Source organism: Globicephala melas, chromosome 16, assembly GCF_963455315.2.
Source record: "Globicephala melas chromosome 16, mGloMel1.2, whole genome shotgun sequence".
NCBI classification, from domain to species: Eukaryota; Metazoa; Chordata; class Mammalia; order Artiodactyla; family Delphinidae; genus Globicephala; species Globicephala melas.
Genome location: NC_083329.1, coordinates 37565992 through 37590573, shown reverse-complemented (window position 1 = coordinate 37590573; position 24582 = coordinate 37565992). Strand labels below are relative to the sequence as shown.

The following is a 24582-nucleotide window of genomic DNA, read 5'->3' as shown; positions in this document are numbered from 1 at the left end:
AATGTGGTTATAATTAAGATTAGTCAAAGGTTCTTCTCTTATTCAGAAGACTAAAGACTATGCTGAAAATCATTGACAAATTTAATTTGTGTAGTACATTTGAAAGCAAAAAATGAACTCTTGGGAGAATTTTTTACAGTGATTTTCAAGGGATTTATTTCTTTGGATACTAAGTATGGCAAAACATGTTTACATTTCTTACAAATGGACTTTGTACATTTCTGTCTCCAAGAAAGAAAAAAAACCAAACTACTTCAGATAGATGGAAAAACTCATTTAGAGACCTCTATTGAGGAAGACATCCTAATTTTATATGGAAAATTTATTCTAGTTTTAATAATTTTCACAATGAGGAAGGTTCTCTTACAGTTTAAGCTAATTTCTTTTTAATTTAACTTCAAAACAGAAACATAAGTGATCATAGCCATCATTTTCAGCTGGATAATGGCATTGATTCCTGGTTCCTTTACTCCTTCCTCATTTCTTGTTTTACTTGTCGTTGTTACATTTTTGAATTATGTCTAAGGATGCCAAAGCACTGTTTATTGGTGACAGTTTACAAAATTGAATCTTATTGTTAATGCATGATTTTGGTGAGTGTTGATTATAATAACTTGCCATACATTTCTGTATACTGTGTGCACCCTGGGATGATAGCACTAGAATGAATTCCAGAGCAGAGGACTGAGATGTTTTCTTTGGTTCATCCTTTCTTCATTTAGAGGGAAACAATTGCTTCTACTGATTAAAAATATAGAAGGTAAATTTTTCTGTACTTAAGTGAATAAACATAGGGCAGCACAGGGAAAAGAGACTGAATGAGAAGAAAACCTAGAGAGATGGCTCAAATTAAAATAGTCACAGGAGCAGTGGTAGAAATTTAAAACAGGGTTGATGAGCAGCAGACATTTTGGTAATCAAAAAGAAATCAGGTAAAAAGAATTTAAAATAAAAACATAAAAGTTGTATAATGTTCAGCCAGAACTAGCTTTAAGTTAGGGGCTCTTAAACTGTTTCTGTTATACACCTTTTAAAAATATGATGAAAACTCTATATTCTCCCACAAAAAATGTGCATCATGTACATGAGCATAAAATTTTGCTTATAGTATTTAATTGCACTGAAAATTATTTTTTTTAACAAAGAATGTAAAAAATACTTTAAGAATAATGTCTCATTTTCTTTTTTTATGCCAGGCAGTGGCCACTACTTGAGACTGCTGAATAAATCCAAGTGGTACAAATTAACCAAAATTAAGCTTTAGTTCTGCTCAGTAGTAAATTTTCCTGAAAGGGCTACTATTATTTAGCTTTTAAAGAACACATTGAAACTATGCCATTGTCTTTGACTTGGCAACTTTTATGTCATTTTTGATATCTAATTAGTTTTGACTTTGTTTCCCCATCTCATGAAAGAATGAAAGAGCAAATGGACTCTGTAGATTTTTTTATTTTTTGCCAGATGAAAGTAGACTTGTGTCAAGAAATAAGAATTCTTATAAGACTCTTCAGATTAATTCATGTTGCATCATTTTCTTTGCCTTCTAGTTATTGAGATCATTTTTTGGCAAGATTCTGGCATAATGCTGTGTTTGAAGGAAAAAATTATGACTCCACATTTTAGTTTTAATATTGAAGAGTTAAACTGTGTTAATGAGTTTGTATTTTATGCAGGTAAAATTCTAGCTATAGAATTTGTCTTCCTAAAGCAAGTGAACTTATGTGTAGCAAAGAATTGCATAGTTGCTCCCACTTCTTGACAAAACCTCTTAAGTCCTTGATTGAAAGTCTTGGCTTTCCTGAATTTGGCAACTTTCACAACAGTAGATTTTTTCATGACAAATCCTCTTGTACAGTCTGTGATTCAAGACTTGGCTCTCATGAAGTCATAGAATACTTTTACAACAATAGCTAAGCTTTCTCTCGGGATTCATGGTAGAGTCTTACACACCAGTGCATACTGGTGAACAAAGCATGGAGTCACAGTGACGTGTAGAACTTCTCTCTTTACCAAAGCAGCAAAACCAGATGTTTTGCCAGGCATTAAGGTGTACTCTGTCTACAGAATACTGAGATTTCTTCAGGGGACTTTTTTTGGGCAGAGAAACTTCACCGTTTTGAAAATGTTACTGTCTGCTGAAGTTTCCAAAAAGGACTCCAAAATAGGAATTATTGTTTGTGTCACCATGCATGTATTTGATGAAAACTAGTAGCTGGCTAAACTGAGATTTCATATGCTGAAGAGAAGTGGTATCTCCAGTCCTTTCATGACCTGCTTCATAGTTTTAGAAAAAAATGTCTGTTTTTTTGGAATGGATAAAACTGTTTGATAGAGATACTACAACAGTCTTACTTTTCTGTTGCAAACTATAAGTATGTTTGACCATTTCTAAGATATTTGCCTTCACCATGTTCACTGTGACTTTTTTGTTTGTTTGGCATTACAGTATCCTTGTAGGTTACTTTAATCAAGAATTTTGAGTTGGGGGGGCAAATAAGGTATTTGTAATGGTCCAGCCTTTGTAACTAAGCTGTGCTCTCACGTGTTCTTACACACACCTCCCACTCCCGTCATACTTCCCTCCCTCTTACTCTCTTATACCCACCCACCCCCGCATATGTGAATATATACTCTCTCTGACGTGGGTGCTTCTTCAGGATAGTTGGCTGAATGCTTCTGATAGTGAGAACTAGCCATATAGGAAGCACTTGGGATATTCTGTCCCATCGTGTTCAAGGAAAAAGTAAAACCTAAGGATACTTCAACTTTATTGTATTTTATTTTCTCTGTTTTCTGTTTAAGTTAGATTCAAGAGATGTCTACATAATGAAAAATGAGGCCATATTTTAATTTTCAATGGCAAGATATTGTAGTCATCACAATCTGGTAATACAATTGTCCGTTCTGTTTCTCTGTGGAGGAGAGGAGAGGAGATTTGATGAAATGGCAAGCCCCATGGGATATTGTTGTGAAACAGAGGCCAGAGTGAAAAGATAGCAAGAGAAGTATTTATGAAAATAAAATGCAAAGCCTGTAGTGTCATGTGGTAGAATAATAGTAGCTACATCATCAGCAGAACTGTTCCAGGCACAGCATATTCTCTGTCCTCTCATAGGTTAGAATCTCACCCAAGTGAAAGGTGATGGGTTAATAGAAAATGGAGTTCTGTATGTACTACTAAGGATGTACTCAGTAAAATTATGTTTAGCTGTTACATGACATTAAAACTCAGAGTTATGTAATTTGGCCAAAATTGATCACTTTAGCATCTTGAAGTCAAAGTAAATCATTAAGATCTGCTGTGCTTATTTTATTAGCTCATGATTAATTAATATACCTAGACTATTTTTTGGATGAATTATTCACAGGCTCTAAAGGAGTATCCTACTGTGCTCCTGCCTTTATCCTTGTGTATATTTTAAAAGGCAAAAAGACATTTATGGGCAGATGCTGTTGACAAAGCTGTATTTTACTAAATGGTGTTGTTTCCATTATAGGTTGAAACAGCATTAGAAAGTGAGACAGAGTAGATAAAAGTCATAAGATTATGAGGTTTTTTTTTTTTTTTTTTTGGCAGGAGTATTTCTTATTTTATAGATGATAAAACTGAGGCCCAGAAAAATGAAGTGCTTTGAGCAGGATTATCCAAACAATTAATGACGGTGTTCAGAGTAAAATTTGAATCCCCTGACACACTGGTGAACTTCTTTCTACAATATCAAGTCCATAAATCCTGGAATTGTAAAAGAGTTTTGAAGCTCTTCAGAATTAATCTCTGCACAGAGTCAAGCTCTCCTGAAAGGTCACATAATGATGATGAAATTGGCCTCTTTTGACAAGGCTCCTCAGTTTATATTTAAAAATAGATTCTGGAGCAGTAAAGACCCCTGATTAAGTAGAATAAGGATAGCTTGAGTTTGTTGGTGTTAAAAATATAATGCTGCAGGCTTCCTTCAAATCTTTGGAATTTGTCTTATGAATTTTCAAATAAATCACATGTTTACCTAATGGTAAGAGTACTAGTGAAATAATATATATAATAATATATTTTTAGGGCTTCCCTGGTGGCGTAGTGGTTGGGAGTCCGCCTGCCGATGCAGGGGACATGGGTTCGTGCCCCGGTCCGGAAAGATCCCACATGCCGCAGAGCGGCTGGGCCCGTGAGCCATGGCCGCTGAGCCTGCGCGTCCGGAGCCTGTGCTCTGCAGCGGGAGAGGCCACAACAGTGAGAGGCCCGCGTACCGCAAAAAAAAAAAAAAAAAAAATATATATATATATATATTTTTTTTTTTTTCTTTTTCTTTTTAACCTTTAATGAATATAACTTATCATAAGAAAACTTAGCTGAGCGTGGTAGAGCTGTTGTTATACAGCTGTGGAATTCTTCCACAGAAATAAGTTATCTGATAATAAATATAATTGACTATCCAAAGTAGTTTTATTCTTGAAATATCTGTTAGAGAGATTTATTATCTTACCAGTATTATAGGTTGTGTCTGTAGATTTGCATTTTTGTAATTGTGAACCACTATTACAGGAGATATGTACATTTTATCAGTTTGTGTAGGATTAATTTTATTAGAAATGTCTTTAATGTTCTTTTGCTGTAGCCTTAATTTTAAGGAGAAACACTAAGAAGCTGAAGAAAATTGTGTTCTGGTGACATTTTTATAGGAGCAGAATGTTTCTCCTCCTCCTCCCCCACCCTCTTTCTCTTCCTCCTCCTTTTCTCTGCCCCCCCCCGCCCCCACTGCGACCTTCCCCTCCTCCCTCTTGTTTTGAAGAAAGAGGAGCCAGTTGTCATGTTTTTGGTGAAGATTTATAGACTTTGAAGAGACTCTCCTCAAATTAACCTGGTAGAGTCTTGACATTTTTCTCAGCAGACTTGGTACAAATTAAATGGCAGAGTGGTGGGTGCCAACTGACCATAAGATGTGCAGCTGTGTTAGTAAAATACCCAAATAATACTTCAGGATTTGAATGTTGCAGAGAAGTACAACTGATGCCTCTTATTTAAAAAAAAAAGTTTTCTGAGAGTGGTGTAACTACTTGAGGGAAGACTTTCTTACTCAATAATTTACAAGAAGGCAATTATGTTATACTTCTCTAGGAATCGTTTCTTTGCATATTTGATCTTTTGCTTTAAGAGCACGTGGCAAATTACTCTAAAATGAACTGTTGATGGTTCCCACCCCAATAAAGCTCCTAGGGTTGCTTCCTATCTAATCTATGCCTTACACTGTCTGTATTTGTACTTATGCTTCAGAATTAAAGCAGATAACTCACAATATTTATTACAGACTATGAATAAAGAATTAAAACATCCTACCAGTAGGGGTAAGTGTATATTTTGGAAGGATTCCCAAAATTTCTGAATTTAGAGAGAGAAACTTCTTACCCAGAATCTCTCCTCTCTCTCTCGTCTCTTGTCTCTCTTGTCTCTCTTGTCTTCCTGCTTCTAGAATGGTAGCAGGTAAAGTAAGCATTAATACTTACTTTCTTTGATTAAACTCTCAGGAAAAAATTTTGAGGCTTTGATTTTCTTTTTGGGGGGGGTTTGTTTTCGAAGCAGTTATTAAAGTTCTTATGTATTGTGATCTCTCTATGTGAGTTCATTAGCTTACCTTTAATGAAGACTTCTATCTTCTAGAAATAATAAATATTAACTTTATTCTAAGTGATCCCAAGAAGAGGAAATTTTCTAGTGTCTCTGAGGAATGAATTTATGTTCTAATATATAATCAGATTATTTTTTTCTAGTCTGTTTACTAAATTTCCCCATATGGTAACCTAATGAAATTTTCTCATTTTCTTTCCATTTAAAACAAAGTAAGGAAAAACAAACGAAGTAGATGTAACAGGAAAAGAAATGTATTTATGACTTCTTTCTGGTTTTCCTGACAAACTCATGACAATTTATCGGTTGTTTTTTGTTGTTGTTATTGGGTGGCAGGGGAAGAGCAGTGTTTGAGAGTACACACTTGAATTAGTACATATGCACTCTCTGCTATGCCACGCCAGGATAGCTGGACACTTGAGAACAGCTCTGCAAATATTTATTTGTTACAAAACTTTGTCTTATGTGAAGCCTTCAATTCTGAAGCATTTAAAACTTAAAAGAAATTAGGATACTAAGAATGTTGTTGTCTAAAATTGTATCTAAGGAGATAAGGACACACTTATGAATGGGTACATTTTTACTGTAGGGCTTAAAACCGTTTAAGGCTTCATTTTTATTTTTTAATTTATTCCTTGATTAATTATTGAGATATAATTGACATAAAACAGTGTGTAAGTTTAAGATGTGCAACATATTTATTTGATACATTTATATCGCAGTATGATTACCATTGTAGCCTTACCCTCTGTTGTGCCACAGAAGTATCATTTCTTCTAGTGGTGGGAACACATAAGATCTTGTCTTTTGGCAAGTTTTTAATGTTTATAATGTAGTTTTGTTGTCTGTAATCCCTGTACTTTATATTAGATCTCCAGAAGTTATTTATCTACTAGCTGTAAGTATGTACCCTTAAACATCATCTCTCCCATCCCCTCACCCACCCCCAGCGTTTGGTAACCATCATTCTGCTGTTTTCCAGTTCAGTTTTTGGTTTTGTTTTGTTTTTTTAGATTCCATATATAAGGGATATTGTACAGTATTTGTCTGTCTCTGTCTGACATATGTCACTTAGCATGACGTCCTCAAGGTCCATTGGTAGTGTCGAAAATGGCAGAATTTCCTTTTTTCTCAAGGCTGAGTAGTATTCCATTGTATGTATATATACATTTTTATCCATTCATCTCTCGATGGACACTTACGTTGTTTCCGTATCTTGGCTATTGTGAACTACAATAAACATGGAAGTGCATACAAACAAACAAACAAACAAACAAAGTAAGCTATAATTATCCTCTTTTTTGGCTTAAAAAAACCTCCAAATATAACATTCTTATTTTTTCTAACACATTAATTCTCCTGGGCTAAACTGTTTCACTAATACATGGTATTTAAGCCTGTTATCCAATCTGTATATTCATAAAATTTTAAGAGTTTTATACCTTGAAGGACCTTAGCAATTATTTCAGACCCATTTTAGTATAAATGATAAAACAGATCTGCAAAGATCATTTTGTCCTAGGTCATTTAATCTCTCTGTGTAACAACTCAAAACCATATCTCCTAACCTCAAATCCAGTATCCTTTCTACGGTTCTTTGTTCTCCTGTCCAAATTATTTTTCTTTATTATTTTGATCCCCAAAGTAGAAATAGAAACTTAAAAAGGAAAAAAAAAGTGACTGTGTTATAATGTATTATAACTCTTTCAGTTTCAAGTCACAGAAACCCAACTCAAAATAGCTGAAACATAAGGAGACATTTATTGGCTTATATAACCCTAAAACTCTGGCCTGAATCTCGATGCTTAACAGATGTCAGAAATCTCTCTCTCTACTCTCTTTTTTTGTCTTTATATACTTTATTTTTAGGCAGACTCTGCAAGTAATGGCAAGGTAGTAGCTCCAGGTTTACATGCTGTGTACTTTAGCAACTGCGATGGCAAGAGAGCTACAATTTGAGCAAAAATTTCTAGTTTAGGTTCTGGTTTACCTGGATTAGGGCATGTACCCATCCCTGAACCAAACATTCTGACCAGAGGCTTGGGCCATATATCTGAAGCTGAAGAATAGGGCCCCCCGTCCCCCTCTCCCAAACCACAGGGAGAGAGATGGCATCCCAAAGGGGAAAGGATAATAAAAATATCAGTTTTCTGCTTCATATTACTCTCAAGAATTCTATGGTTCATGTACCACTATTTAATACACTACTTATAATTTGTTTCGTAGAACTGAAGCACTGTAATACTCTAAGCTTTGGAGATTTTTTGTAGGTGGGAAAAATAAGAGCTCAGAGAGGTTGTGAATCTTTCAGGTTATAGTTGGTATGCGTGCTGTTAGTAAAACCCAGGACGTAGGAGTAAAAAAAATTAGAATCAGACTCATATTTAGGTTCAAATCTTGTTTTTGAACAAGGTGATTATGTGCACCAGGAGTGTTTTCTTATCCTTAAAATAGAGGAGATCTATCTTGTAAAGTGGTGGTAGTTTTAGGGATATATGTAAAATGTCTGGCATGCCGCTTAATATCCAATAACTACTGTTATATGTTGTCATTGTAGGAACTGGCATTCCTAAAAGCCACATTTCTTCCTTTGTTGAATTACTTTCCTGTAATAATCTTGCTGTGATCACTCTGAAACATGGATTTCCAAGCTTCAAGCAAACACTATCATTGTAAAACATCTACATTATTTCTGAGTTTAGAAGTGCCAGTGAAAAGTTTACTGAGGTAGAAAGTTACTTTTTAAACTGAGGAATCTAGATTGTGAATTCATCTTAAAGAAGATGATTTGAAAGTATTGATGTGGAGCAAAATGTGTAAAACTGGATCAGGAATGTCATTTTATTTTAACACAGGGTGCACTCCACAATGAAGACTTAGCAGTTATGGACTTTTTAGTGCTAAACATAACATCATAATATATTAAGCAAAAACTGGAAGAAATTAAGAAAAATTGATAGCAATGCTAGTAGGAATCTTTTTTAATGTACTTTAAGATCAGGAAGGTACAAAATAAGAAGATATATAGATGGCTTGAATAATATAATACAAGACCATAAAATGTATTTCTTTTTTTTGTCATTCACAAAACAGTTATCAATATTAGTAATTCATTAGGCCAACCATAAAATCTCACCTCCAAGTAGAAATATATAAACCTCATCCCTTGGTTACAATTCAATAGAATGAGAGATTTTGTTAAAAAGTTTAATGAAACTAAATCAACCATTTGGAAATTTAAAGCCACTTACTTAAATAACTTTTGGACAATGAAGAAATAGAAATTTATATTAGATATTATTAAGATAATAACAAATAGATGGATTAATAAAGATGAAAATATAAATTTATGAATTATCAAACAGTAAGCCATTTGAACTAATAAATCCAAACACTGTATAAAAATGCCAATAGGGCTTCCCTGGTGGTGCAGTGGTTGAGAGTCCGCCTGCCAATGCAGGGGACACGGGTTCGTGCCCTGGTCCGGGAAGATCTCACATGCCGCTGAGCGGCTGGGCCCGTGAGCCATGGCCACTGGGCCTGCGCGTCCGGAGCCTGTGCTCCGCAACGGGAGAGGCCACAACAGTGAGAGGCCCGCGTACCACACACACACACACACAAAAATACCAATAAAATCAATACATCTCTTTTTAAGACAATCAAAGGAAAAAGAAAAGAGAGGGAAAACAAAAAATCAGATGTTGGAAGTTTGAGAAAAGAGATAAAACTACAGTGTGGAAGTGACATTAAAAATTATATTCAGGTATATGCTAATTAATTTGAAAATTTCAATGGAAAATGGACAATAAATGCTTCAAGATGAAATCCAAAATCTGAATAGACCATCCAAGAGTGAAAATGAATAGGAGCCCTCAAGAAGTACCTGATGTGAATTGCATTTCAGATGGCTGCTATCAGACCTTGAAGCATCAAATAATTATGTTATTTAAATTGGTCCAGGTGTTAGAAAGTATGTAAAACTCCCCATATGACTGCTTGCATAGCCCTTCTACCTCAATATGATAAAGATAACATTTTTAAAACCAGAAAGTATAATATGGGAGAAATTAAATGGTTTGGCGAAAAGTTAAGAGTACGTGGAAGGGAGTTGTGAGGGATAAGAGTGGAAAAAGAGGTTAGGCTATATTTTCAGGTTGTTAAAGAATTATAGTGTTTGATAAATTTGTTGTCATTTGGGTAGACACTGGAAAGCCAGTTAACATTTTGAATTATTTGGTAATGTGATTAATCTTATATTTTTGTAAAATTAATCCAAAAGCAGCATAAAAAATGAATTGGGGAATAGATAAATGAAAGGCTGATAATCAGTTGGCTATTGCAAAATCGCAGGAGGCGACTGAATAGAAAGGCCACAGAAAACCAGAACTGGTATTCTGAGAAGCATTTCAAAGTCAAAATCTGGGTTTTGACTGAATCTCTTTGCTCTGTACTTGAAACTAACAGAACATTGTAAATCAACTATAGTCCAATATAAAATAAAAATTTTTTTAAAAAAGAGAAAAAAATCTGGATTTCGACATCTGAATAGACGTGAAGGAATCGTGAGTATGAGTATTCTAAACAAGCTTAACCTCTGGTTTGCCTTCCATTTTGCATGGAGTGTGTGTGTGTGTCTCTGCGTGCACAGACACACGTGCATGTGTGTGTGTGTGTGTGTGTGTGTGTGTATATATATATATATGCCGGGTAGTTGATATGCTGACTGATATACCAATCTCTGCCTCGACTCTGCTGCCTGGACCATTGCCATAGTGCTGGGGTTCCCGCACTTCTCTTTACTATAACCCTGTGTATATCACTGCTGTCTCTCAGATTGTTTCCTTCACTCAACGATGGTGATGGTATTAGAATAGATTTTCGGCTCAGATGCTGGAGAAGACAGTGAGTTGAGTATAATGACAAATAACAGAGGTTGGTCCGTGCAAGAATGTGAAAGCTTCAGTTCTGGGATATGTTGTGTTTTAAGTGCTTCTGAGATTTCCAGCTAGAAATGTCCAAGTGTAGGAAATTCTGGACTGGGAGTTGGGAACAAAGTCATATTGAGAGACACAGGTTTTGGAGTTAATGTGTAAGACATAATTAAACCAGTGGAGTAGATAGGATTGATATAAAGAGGGAATAGCTGAGATCAATTTTTTGAGATATACCTGCATTTAGGGACAAGAAGAGAAGAGATAACTGGTAAGGATAGGAGAAAACCTTTATTATTTTTAAAAATATTTTATTTATTTTATTTTATTATTTTATTTTATTTTATTTATTTATTTTATTTTATTGTTTTTGGCCACACCGCACCACATGTGGGATCTTAGCTCCCTGACCAGGGATTGAACTCTCGCCCCCTGCATTGGAAGTGGGGAGTCTTAACCACTGGATCTCCAGGGAAGTCCCAGGAGAAAACCTTTAGAGAGTGTATCCTATGGAAGGAACAGGGAGTTTTCAAAATGGCAGCTAAAAAATGAGCCACGATGATAATAAGAAAACAGTAGCAAATGACCATTAATGACCATTAAGAACTAATGACCATTAAGAAATCAGCCTCATAATAACAGATTTCCAAGAGTTAAGGAGTAGAGGCTTCTCAAGAGTTTATATATAGAGAGAAGATGATAGTTTGAAAGAGATACAAGATTTTGGGGAGAGTGTGGGTCTTTGGTCTTAGAATTGTTTGCTTGTTTTGGATAAAGGATAAGCATTACCTGAGCTTTTTCATTAGGAGGAGACAGGTGGAGAGAATAAAGGCAAAAGCCAGAGAGGAGAAAATTAATAGAACACTTGCAAAAATGGAACCAATGTGAACATGAAGAGACACTGTTAGAAAATATCAGGACTAAAAAGATTTCTTTTTTTTAAGATGTTGGGGGTAGGAGTTTATTAATTAATTTATTTTATTTTTGCTGTATTGGGTCTTCGTTTCTGTGCGAGGGCTTTCTCTAGTTGTGGCAAGCGGGGGCCACTCTTCATCGCAGTGCGCGGGCCTCTCACTATGGCGGCCTCTCTTGTTGCGGAGCACAGGCTCCAGACGCGCAGGCTCAGTAGTTGTGGCTCACGGGCCTAGTCGCTCCACGGCATGTGGGATCTTCCCAGACCAGGGCTCAAACCCGTGTCCCCTGCATTAGCAGGCAGACTCTCAACCACTACGCCACCAGGGAAGCCCCTAAAAAGATTTTAAGACGAGAGAAAATAATTTTGAGGGTGCTCACATCGGGTGACCTCAGGGTTCCCAGTAAAATGGGAACTTAGTTCTTTGAGGATGATATTTGGGACAGGACAGAAAGAGAGGTTTTAAAATGCTGAAATCATTATAGTCAAGTGTTAATAAGTGCATAACAGAAGAAAGAGTTATTGAATGATACAGATTTGGAATAGGTGAGACTGAGTAAGACAGTGGAAAAGTGGATTGGAAGGAATAGTGGGAGGAACACCAAATATCCTCCTGGTCTGTGAATATAAGGGAATTGAAGAAGCAATGGCTGCCTTTTGAGAAGATGGCCAGGAACATGATGCTAAGTCAATCTGAAGAATGCTAAGTTTAGCTAAAATTAGAATGTTTTGGAAGTTTTACTTCAGGAAAAAAGTTAAGAATATAAGTATTTTTCTTCACGGTTAGAGTAGGAAAAGGGGAATAATTAGTGGTAGAGAATAGAACTATATTTGGGGGATATAGTTATAGATCAGTTTAGATTAAAAATTCTTGATTCAAGAATAGAATTGATTTTTATTAGTCTTAATTTAACTGAAATAATGGAAAATTTGAAAATGTAGTAATTTTTAATCTTCAAGAGCTTTAAAGGTCAGCCCTCTTTTCAGATATGTAGAATTTTTGAAAATCAGTAAAAAGTTCATTTCTCAGATTTTTAAAAAGATACATATTTAAATTTAATCTTAATATTCAAGATGCTGTATGTAAAACATGCACATGAATCATTGTTTTCAGTGTATGCATTCAGGAAATATATTTGAAGTGTTACAAATCACATTGTCAACTTAGTGTGGAAGTTTTACTCATTTTATTTCGAATCCTAGATTATAGTGTATTCTGTACAATACATTGTATTGTTAATTAAATTTTAGTAAGTGTGCATGATGGCTGTAAGAGATGAGAACAGAGTGAGGACAACACATTAAGGGCTATGGTCCATACACATTTGGGCCTTCCAAATTTTTTTTTTTTTTTAAGGAAAACAAAACAAGAGTTTATTCATTACCAGATATCAAGATCTAATATAAAACTGTAAAACTGGCTTGGTGGTGCTGAATTCTTTCAGCTTTTGCTTGTCTGTAAAGCTTTTGATTTCTCCCCAACTTTTTAATTTCTGTTAATTTGGACACATTGAATTTGAGGTGCCGGTAAGCTAACAGGTAGGTAAGGATTGCAAAGTTAAGGTACAGAAGACTAATTATGCATAATTTGATAGTAAAATAATAAATTTACAATTATGTTTTTCACCATTTTTCTTTGAATTGTGTCAATAATTTTGATTCATCTTGTATTTACACATTAATTATTAATCTGCTGGTGAGAACTTACAGATTCATAACACTGTTTCTCTACACATTTGCCTTTCTGTTAAGGATTAACTGGGTGTATAAACACTTGCATTACAGATACGCTACCAGTCACTTGCTACTTGAGTAAAATTAAAGTTTTGACAACCTTTTAATTATTTCATGCAAACTTACACCAAGAATGGAGATAAAGAGAAAAAATATCATCTATCATTCCACTAAACCCCAATAAATAACTTGACAGCTTGGTCATCTAGTAGACTTCCATTGATTTAATTTTTAAAATCTTATTTAATTTTAATTTTTAGACTAGATTATAAATACACATGGTTCAAAAAAGATTCCCTCCCACCCACCCATCTTCTGTCTGCTGTTTCCCCCAACCTGCTTTGCAGTTCTGTATTTTATCTTGATACATATGAATAAGTTTTTTGCTGAAATGGCATTAAATAATGTATAAAAAATAATTTTAAGTTTAAACACTTTTTAAACTTTAATGATAATTTTTAGCATTAGTGTTTGTAGCAGCTATTCAAAGCAACACTGTTTTATTGCCATTTCTTTAAAAAAATATGTAGAACTAAAAATCCAGCAATTCCAAAATTATACCTTAAATGTAGGTAGAATTTCTCAAACTGCTGATTCAGATTTCTGTAACATTCTGTTGTTTTAGCATGCTTTTGTCTAACTGCGTTTAGTGTTTAATCCTCATGAGAATCCTGTGAAGATGGTATTGTCTTCATTTTCCTGCAGAAACAAGGTTTGTGTTTTGACTGTCAACATTCAAATCCAAGTCTTCTGATTATATGATTTTTGTACTATAGCCAAAATCTTAGCTCATTAGTCCTGATTAGATATGGCTTTTTTTCTTTTTTTTGCGGTACGTGGGCCTCTCACTGCTGTGGCCTCTCCCGTTGTGGAGCACAGGCTCCGGAAGTGCAGGCCCAGCGACCATGGCTCACAGGCCCAGCCACTCCACAGCATGTGAGATCCTCCCGGACCGGGGCACGAACCCGTGTCCCCTGCATCGGCAGGCGGACTCTCAACCACTGCGCCACCAGGAAAGCCCATGAAATGGCTTTTATCCATTATTTGGCATTTTATGTACTTTTAAAATTGTAATAAAATCATGCTGACCTTTAAAAAAGAACCAAGAATACTGAAACAAATACCTATATACCTGCCATTCAACATGCTTTTCTTTAAATTCACGTAAATGTACTTTCTACTTTTCATTGGGGAAAGAAAAGTTTTTATGTCCAGAGTTTTTAACACACTGGCATATTTATATGCCAATATAACATCCAAAAGAGAAATATTGCAAATTCTAAGTTAAATGCTTAAATTATTCTGAAGTCATATCATGTAATAGGAAAAGAAACCTTAGATAAGTTCCCTAATACCTCACTTATTCAGCATCATTAGTGAGTGCATTGCTGCACACAGTAGATTTTTTTTTTTTGAGATAAGTCAGGGTCCCCATTTAAACACCACATGAATTGTATATATTTTTAGCACTGTAATACTTAACTTTTCTAAAACATTATGTATTTCCCTGGTTACATGCAAAGAGGTGTATGTAGCTCAGGGACATCTCTAAGTACCTTTGTTGTCAAACTATTGCATACATTTATGTCAACTGCATACTCTTGTTTTTGTTGGGTTCTAAAGCCAGCATCACTTTTTGCTGCTGCTATTTCTGCCTCCTAAAGGCAATATGCCTTTATCTGACTTGCTGATTCTGATATGCTTTTGCCTGGAAAATAGGTATCCAAGTTTTTGAGGAATTCTGTGTTGAATAAGAATCTGTACATGCTTGTGGGGAACCCTACGTGTAAAGAGCACAGCTGTAGAGCAGAGGCCTTTGACAGTTATTTTGGATATGCAGTGGCCTTTGCTTATTGGGTACATGGGTCAGAGATTGTTGTGACCATTGAATAGATGGGGGTGTTATGATAATTGTATTTTAAGGGAGAAAAGTTATTCTGATGTTTCCTTTATATTGATGTTGCTTTGATTTACTCTATTACTGAGCTGGATTTAAGTATTAAATCATTTAAGGTCAAATTTCTAATGTATATATGTTCTTCAATGGATACAACCCAGTTACCATAACGATTTAGTGAAATAACTATAATGGAACTTTTCTTTTGAATTTGGCTTTTCTTTTTTTTTTCTGTCCACCAGGGAGTAACTATTCCCAGTCAGAGGCGCTATGTATATTATTATAGCTACCTGTTAAAGAATCATCTGGATTATAGACCAGTGGCATTGTTGTTTCACAAGATGATGTTTGAAACTATTCCAATGTTCAGTGGCGGAACTTGCAGTAAGTGCTCTAAATTCTCATCCTTTGATGTACTGGAACACTTTTCTTAACATAGCTAGAAGTTTATATGAAAGTCTAAAAAGAAATTTACCACACTTAAAATTTATGCAGGTTTGTATATTTCTTAAGTATCCAAACTAATTAATTAGCTCAGTTGTTCAGCACATTGGGCTGTGGAAGCTAAGACCATTGGGTTTTAATGTCTTTGAAGCCAAATTATATTTATGAAAGAAATATTCTGTGCTGCAGCTACCAAATGCAGCCTATATTCTGACTAGATGACTAAAATAACCTGTCCCGTCAGCATGAGAGTAGCATTGGGATTCATCCCTTTACCGGTGTTAGGGCAAGGACCAATTCCTTGATATCTTAGTAAGACTAGATATTAATAGTAATGGTGATAGGGACAAGAAAAAGAAAAAGAAAACGATGATAAGAGATGGCAACAAGCTGAAGTATATTGAATGAATAGGGTAGATTCATTGTGTGTGGAGTATTAGAGAAAACCTGGATTTAGATCGGAGTTCCAGTGCTAGATTTGTCCTTAATGTGCTATATAACCGAGGGCACATCATCTACCTCTCTTTGTCTTTGCTCATCAACAATATGAAGATATTTTGAAATCTGAAACTTCCTAGAAAAGTACTAAATAAGGATCATGTCATTGATGTCTGTCTCTAATTTATTTCTCTCTTACCCTAACGTCTGTAAGCCTACCTCAGTCACCCTGGTCCCGTTCTGCTTCTCTGCCATTCGCCAGAGTTCTTAGCTAAACTGATAGGAACCTTAATACTTTGACCCAAAGCAGGTAGTCAAGGGAGAACACATGGAAGGAAGTATTGTTCAGCCCTGTAAAAGACCAGACTGTTGCTGCTTTTTTCTGTTACAGAGTTGTTTATATTAGTTTCTACCTTGGAAGTGATCAGTCATGTTTTCATGTTTAAGAACTGTGTTTTATTTATTCAGAATACAATTTTGTAGTTTCTAGATAAGATACCACTGTATTACTTTTTCTAATACCTCTAATAATATTTCAGTGATATTCTGCAATTTGTTGATGGTTTCAGTTTTTAGCTTAAAGTTTGCTTCTTGACAGTATTTATGTAATTAAAATTTTTCTGACCTTAATTTATACCTAGGGAATTAATTTCTTGATATTGTTTATCTTTGTCAGATAGGTGTGATCACCTTCATTAGATCTTTTCTGTATTCTTAGGGCAAATAACTTTATCAGAGACCACAGATCTATTAACACAGCATATGAAAGGCTTCTAAGAGACCTCACTGATGCTTTTGTCATCTCAGTACAATTTTTAAAACTCCAGAGTACAAGGTACTAGGCTATCAGAGATGATTGGCACAGGAACTTTAGATGTATAGTGGAGAAGGGAAAAGGAAGAAAATAAAAAAGCTCACGCTCTTCCTATAGTATTAGATATCACTGTAAGAGCCAAATGGTAAGGTATAAAATATTAGAGAAATAATAAGGGAGAGAGAACATTCAATTCAATAATCTTATCTACTGTAATTTTTTTTCACATTGGTCTCTCTAGCAAACATCTGTCAGTTCTGCTCTACATTTAAATGGGGTGTGTGTGTGTGTGTGTGTGTGTGTGTGTGTGTGTGTGTTGGATCTCTCAGTGTATTACATTTAAACTTCTCAACTTACTACTGCAATCTTTTTAATCTTTACCAATTTGCTGGTTCTCTGTTTATGCACTATGATTTAATACTATGTAGTAAAGCTGTAGTATAAGTAATATATAACTAATGGGAGGTTGTATGTATAAATCATAAATGGTATATTTAGAAAAATCAAGTTTGCGGGGGTTGTCAAATAGTTTCATGAAGGAAGTCCAGCTCTTTATTGAACATTTGAGAAAGCATACAGTTTAGATTGGCCTTAAAACCAAAGAAAGTATTACAGGCAATAGGAAATAGCTTGAATTGAAGCACAGCAGAAGGAAATGAGCTGGGCAAGAAATATAGAGATGGAGAATAGAATAGGAACCGAATGTGTGGCTGACCGTTGGAGGACTCCAAATGGGCATATCATACTTGATTTGATAAATACTGTGGTGTCAGTGGTCATACTAGAGGCTTAATAAGCTGTATTTAGGTATAGTTTTGTAGAAGGTAGTGATTGCAAGAGGGAGAAAAATGGTGGAAAGGAAAGCAGTTATGTGACTTGCTTTAAGCCAGATGTGCTTTGCTTGGGCAATCAAATGAGATGTGATTAGTTTTTCTTTTGCCATTTATATCTAAATATTTTGTCGGAGCTTTTATTCTGGTCAGGTGAATAATTCACAGAAAAGGGAAGACAGAAAAGGGAATAACTGAGACTTGGAGACATGAATGTTGATATTTTGGTTTTAAACATGTTGTAAATCAGGTAAAGGTGAGCTATTTACATGAAGATATTTAGTGGGTACTTGAAAGTATGGATTTGAACTTAGGTGAGAGATATACCTGATATTTTGAGAAGCATTAGGAAAGAGACATAGCAGTTAAACCTTTCATGTAAATTTGGCGTGGGGCTAGAAGATGGGAAGGTTCAGAGGAAAACAGGGTGAAGGCTGAGACAAATAGGATTTGTAACAGTGTGGGTTCAGGAGGAGGAAGAGGAATCAGTGAAGAAAACAGACCATGTGAAAATAAAGTATCTTCTGCAAAGTTGTCAGGGGTTAACAGCCATTTTCTTATTTGAGTATTGTCTTAATATTTCTAAATAAAGGAAAGGTTACTATCTTCTGTGTATCTGAAAGGGTTGAAAAAGTTAATAAAAGATGACCAGTGTGATTTTTCTCTCATACTATATCAATATGCATATATCCAAGAAAATTTAATTGTAATTTTTGTCTGCTACATATCAGCCTCTTCATTTCTTCTTTTTAGAACACAGTTGATCATATCAGAGATATATATCTCAGAGTTGTGTCTTAGAAGTCAAAAGAACCATACTAATGTTGGACAACTGTTAAGTTTGGTCTTATCTATCTAAAATGTGAAATTCATACTGTAAAGAAAATTATTTTCTTTAGTGATTTGAAGAAATATTTTCTACTTACTTTTATTAAAATGTTTTAGCTTAGTGTTGCTTAGATATTTCCTCAAAAAATTAATTTCTAATTAGATTATCAATTGTATATATAATTCTAAAGTTCTTGAAGGTACACATTTTAGATGTAGTTTAATTGAAATCTGGCTTACACAGTTAATTTGCTTTTTAAAGTCCTAAGATCAGGATTATCAGATTCTGAATTAGTGGAGTTTGAATTAATAAGATTGCAAGGCATTTCCCTCCTGGTTGATTTTTATCACAGCTTTGAAATCATACCTTGTTTATTTGCTTCTTCAAACTAGGCTTCCCAGTGAAATTTTCAGTATCAAATAAAGTCTTGTAAAATAGCTCCTTGTACTTTGAATCTTTAGTCAAGGAAGTGAAAATTATTGACAGGTTGTTAGTGTAATGTTTCCCTTTTTTAGAGTTCCTTTTTCTCATGATAAATGTCTCACGAATCCATATTGGAATAATCCCTCATGCTTTTATGAAGCCTACTATTTATTATGTGATTGATGATACCTCTTTAGGTATTATATAGATGAGCCAGCAGGTGTTTATTACACTGGAAAATTTTAGCCTGAATAAGCTTTTTGCCTTGTCCTCAGTTGTTGGTCACATTGGTAAAGAATGTGATACTTCTTTTTTTGTCTTTAAGGATGATGCCTTTGGTGCTGAGAAATTTATGTCTATATATATGTATTTCTCATGCACTTTATGCAAGCTTATGTTTTTATTTCTTGATTATCTTGGTATGTTTTGAAACTTCAAGACCCACTTCTTACCTCCTCAGGTTAATTACTTTTTTTTCTAATGAACTCTTGTTTTTGAACTTGGTGTACTACAAATAAATTATCCTTTGTCAAATTATTTAGGTAACTTAAAGTTTTTAAAGTCCTAGGATCTTAATGTTCATGACTTTAAATTCTGTCATTAATGTCATTAGGTATAAATGTATTTATGTGTAGATTTTTAAAAATAAAAAACATAATCCTTGCCTGTTCACACTTACCTGCCTTTTAGTTGCGTTGCTAATATAAGCATGATACATCTTGAGAGGTCATATTTTACCAGTTATTTTAACACACACATGGGTCAAAGCCAAAGTACTTGTTAATGAAAATGGAGTGTGTTTTGGAGAAAGGGGGGTTGTGCTGTAATTTGTACTTGATGTCTGTTGCATTTCTTTGCAGACATTTCAAATCTCTTTCCTCCTGTTTCTTGTGGTGGTGACTTTATATACCTTTAAAAATAAAATATGAGTTATAAGTAAAATTAATTATGGTTTAAATTTTTATAAATATTGAAACTTGTGCTTATGGAATATATTATAACTTTGTTATAGATTATATTCTCTTCTTGTGAATGTGTAATGATTGGTATTTTGTGGTTTTTATTCTGTGGTAGAGACTTTAAAATACTGCAGCAAATACTTGTTTTAAAAGTTACTTTTTATGCAGTTCATTTATTGTAATGTTGAAATTTTGATATTACTGTACAGTGCTAGAAGTCCAGTCTTGGTACTTACTATTTATGAAATAGAATTGACTTTAATACCAGTAATAGAACCTTATGTTGAAGGCTCAAATTAGGGAAAACCTTGTATTGATTTTACTTTGCCCTAGTTTATTTCTGCTGATTTGTTTTATTTATGTATTTATTTATTTATTTAGCTATCCATTTATTATTTTCTATCCACTGATTTGTTTTAGATCAGGGGTTAAAGTTGCAGAATTACTACTTTGTGTATATTGCTGATATTAAATCATCAAAATAGCTTTTGACAGTTTGACAGTTAAAGGTATTTCCTGTGAAGTGATACTAGTTATGTATTTGACCACGCAGATCCTCAGTTTGTGGTCTGCCAGCTAAAGGTGAAGATATATTCCTCCAATTCAGGACCCACACGACGGGAAGACAAGTTCATGTACTTTGAGTTCCCTCAGCCGTTGCCTGTGTGTGGTGACATCAAAGTAGAGTTCTTCCACAAACAGAACAAGATGCTAAAAAAGGTTTGCACTTTACTTTTATTGGGAAAAATATCCAGAATAGCCATACCTTGAATAGTAACCTCAGATCTTTTGCTTAAAGCATTTAGTTAGGCAGAAGTCATTTCTGTAAGGAGAGACTAAAAGATGTATTTTATGACTGACATCTAATGAATCATGAATTATTTTCTATTAGATCTGCACATGCTTTTCTTACTATGGCATCGGTGAGCCATTATTAATGGTAAATAGTCCTATTAGAAGGAAACGGCCATGTGGCATTATAATTTGAGATGAATTTTCCTTAACTTAGGTTATGCATATAAATTTTACAAAAGTATTAAAGATTGCATACATATCCCATTCAATCAGTTACAGTCCTTTTAGAAGGGATGATTAATTACTGAGAAGTTAACATGGGACCATGAGTTTGAAAAAAAAATTTGGTCTGTATGTATAAATAAAATCTGTTTTGTGGTCTTGTGTAATGACACAAACCACTTTTCCCCCATTTTGGTTAATGTTTCTTGAGACTGGGTCATTTTATATTTAGCTTCCTCAAATTTACTGAGTATTTTGATTTTTAGTTAGAGAAATAAATATGAAGAGGAAGTAATAAAGAATGAAAAAAGTGTGGTATTATTTAAATATGCAGGTTTAGAAAGTTAGTGAGGTTTGCATCTCACTGAGCTATATTTAGAGAATGCAGGGGCTCATTTTAAAACAAACTGTGTTGGTTTAAAATATTAAGTGTGAACATTTAAGGTGAACCTAAGGTGCAAAATTTTTAGGTAGTAATGAACAAAAACATTAGCTGTGTATATTGTTACTGCCTCCTTAAACATACCAGATAGTGTATTGCTAATCTTTAGACAGTCTCTGTAATAGGATTGATTTCATTTTCCTGAATTTTAGCTTTTTTTTTTTGAGAGAGAAAATAAGAGGAAGCTTCATTTACTACAAAAGTTTTAACCTCTATTTTGACTTGTCAAAAGAAGTATAATTTCCTTTATCCAGAATCCAGGTAGCTGGAAAATCACAAAATGTAAAACTGATTTTTTTTCACCAGAAACCCATTTCCTACATGTTCTGTATAAATAAAAGTTAAGTATATCTCAGTAACTTTGAAAATATATTTTTCAATAATCCAAGAAGTGTTAACAAATGTTTTAAAATTAAGGTAAGTAAGTTTTTTCCTTCTATTCACTGTAAGACTGGTACACACAAGATTTTATGTTTTGCTTTTAAAAATAGGCACCTGTATCACTTTCCCTCTATGTTTAGGAGTGTACTAATTCGTATTCTTCTAGTTCTTATCACCTGTACATTATATTAACACATGTAAAATTGAAGATTAAGTTAAATATTTATAATAATTTGTGTATCTTGAATTACTTTACATTTATTTCCATCTTATGTGGTTTTCCTTGCCTGTTACAAATGTTTGTTCTGATTTAAACAAGAACAGTTTTACTATAATCAGTACATTAGCAGAATCTACATTTTTTGAAATTTAAATTCTACTAGCTTATTTTCTTCTGACTCTAAGTAAAATATGTGTCTGGTTATTACTAACTCAGTAACTTTGCTAAAATGATTGAAATTAACAATATTTTCAAAGGCTACCACATATAAAATTGCTATGCTAGGTACTGTTAAAAGATACAAAGACATTTAAGACATAAGTTACTTAAGGGTCTTACCATCTTCCTGGGAAAATAAACTTGAAGATAAATTAAAATAAAAGATTTAAATGGCAGTTTAAGGCACCAGATAAGGTGTCATGGGGTTGTACATCATTAATTGTCAAATAATGCATACAGGCCAGTTCCACTAATTAAGAGAACATTTTCTATGTTGGTCAAGAAAGGTTTGAGGGGCTTCCCTGGTGGCGCAGTGGTTGAGAGTCTGTCTGCCAATGCAGGGGACATGGGTTCGTGCCCCAGTCCGGGAAGATCCCACATGCCGCGGAGCGGCTGGGCCCGTGAGCCATGGCCGCTGAGTCTGCACCTCCGGAGCCTGTGCTCCGCAACGGGAGAGGCCACAACAGTGAGAGGCCTGCATACCACAAAAAAAAAAGAAAGAAAGAAAGAAAGGTTTGAAGTAATGGTCAAGAAAGGTTTGAAGTAATGTTGGTGGTTTTTGATTTACAAGACCTCATTATTAGTTAATAAGTGATTTTTTTAAAAATAGGCATTTTATAACAACAAAAAGTTGAAGTTCTTACCCCCCCCATATTGTATTATGAAAAATTTCAGACATACATTGTCATGCAAGAAACTGGAGCCACTTAATATTTGTATTGCTGTAGAAGTAAAAATGTATCTGCCTTGCTTCCTTGGGAAGTTGTAGTGACATTTTAAGAACTTTTGATAAAGTAAATTTTGTAATAGCTTGTTGAAACAAAATTAAATCCATTTCTGGGTTTTTTAATATATACATATAAACTCAACACTTAAAAGCTAGTGTTAGACTAGAAAAGGAAATATTTTACTTAAAGTATTAAAGTAAGTTTATTTTAGAGCTTGTGGAATTATATTTTTGGTCTAGATTTGAATTAAAGGAAAAATCCTATGTGAATTAGATGCAACAGATAACCCACAGATTGCCCAGTATTAGTCTTTGTGTTTACCTTTATTCAGAATATTATTGACACATGGCATAATTTGTTCACTTCTTAGGGCAAATGTTGAATATAAGTAACATTGTCTTTTTTTAAAAAAATTTATGTCTGTTTTCTTTTTTTTTCTTAGGACAAAATGTTTCACTTTTGGGTAAATACATTCTTCATACCAGGACCAGAGGAAACCTCAGAAAAAGTAGAAAATGGAAGTCTATGTGATCAAGAAATTGATAGTATTTGCAGTATAGAGCGTGCAGATAATGACAAGGAATATCTAGTACTCACTTTAACAAAAAATGATCTCGACAAAGCAAATAAAGACAAGGCCAACCGATACTTTTCTCCAAATTTTAAGGTCAGTTAAAAACATTTTGAGGAGTTGGTGAGTGGTTCTGTGTGTGTGTTTGTTTTATTCTAGGTGTGTAGCTGGTGAAAGACTTGCTTGGCTAATTTTTAAATTACGTATATTCATAAGCATTGTTTATTTGGCAGTAAGTCAATGAAATCCAATGCACAGAGAGACAAAAGGCTACAGTTTCCTTACCCTATTCTTTGTTAGTTGGTGAAATCTGGGGCATAGGTTAGGGAGGGGATTTAAGTAAGTTGGATATGAAGTAGGAATAGGTGAAAAAAGAAGTGGAAAGGAGCTCAGCCCTTTGGGAATGACTCCTATGGAATGTTCTCACTGCTTTTACTCTTGTCCCCTCCAGTTTATTCTCAACTCCTTAGAGTGATCTTAAAAATGACTTGATTGCGTCACTCCTGTTTATACTTTTTAAAGACCTTGTGCTTTTTTGATGTGACCTGCAGGAACCTGCATAATTTAGCACAGGACTACCTTCTGCATCTACTCTAGCCACATTCTCTCCCTGCGATTCACTCTCAGACCTGGTCTCTTTTCATTTCTTCAAAATGCTATACTCTTCTGCCTCAGGTCTTCACAATTCTTTTCCTTCTCCCCGAACCTCTCCACCCTTGGCCTTTCCCTGCCCTTCACGTGGCTGTCCCTCACATTCTAACCTTAGCTTCAATCTCATGTGCTCTGTAAGGCCTCTGATCATCCTCCCCTCTCCTTCTCTTTGTAAAACTCTACTTCCTCTTATTATGGAATTATTTGGTTCATTTTACTTTTATCTAAATGTGATATGTATGTGTATATTTCTATTTATATTTGTAGAGGAGAATTCTCCAGGTTAAAAAGCTGACTTGTAAACATTCCCAAATGGTGGTTTGCCATTTTTTTCTTCCCCTTTCCTGTTGCCTATTCTACTTCATTTTTCTCTCTTCCTTTCACCATACCCTCCTCCTTTCTCGTTTTAAATTCTCTCTTCATTCCATTTTTATACCATGTAGCAAACCTAATCATAGCTTATAAGAATATTGCTGCTAGTAATAATAAAAATAAAGGGGGGGCTACCTGTTTTAAGTGAAAAT

The 24582-nt window shown here is 34.5% G+C and overlaps 1 protein-coding gene across 2 annotated transcripts in view; it reads left to right on the top strand.

Moving 5' to 3' along the window:
* The window catches only part of PTEN (phosphatase and tensin homolog), a 94960-nt gene that overhangs the window by 60241 nt on the left and 10137 nt on the right, over window positions 1–24582 (top strand). The window contains exons 5-7 of one of the 2 annotated variants that reach the window (XM_070043825.1): window positions 15335–15476; window positions 20383–20549; window positions 23279–23503. In XM_070043825.1, the coding sequence (XP_069899926.1) occupies window positions 15335–15476; window positions 20383–20549; window positions 23279–23503 (534 nt within the window). The remainder of the gene's footprint in view (window positions 1–15334; window positions 15477–20382; window positions 20550–23278; window positions 23504–24582) is intronic. The other variant, XM_070043826.1, reaches the window with a different exon arrangement.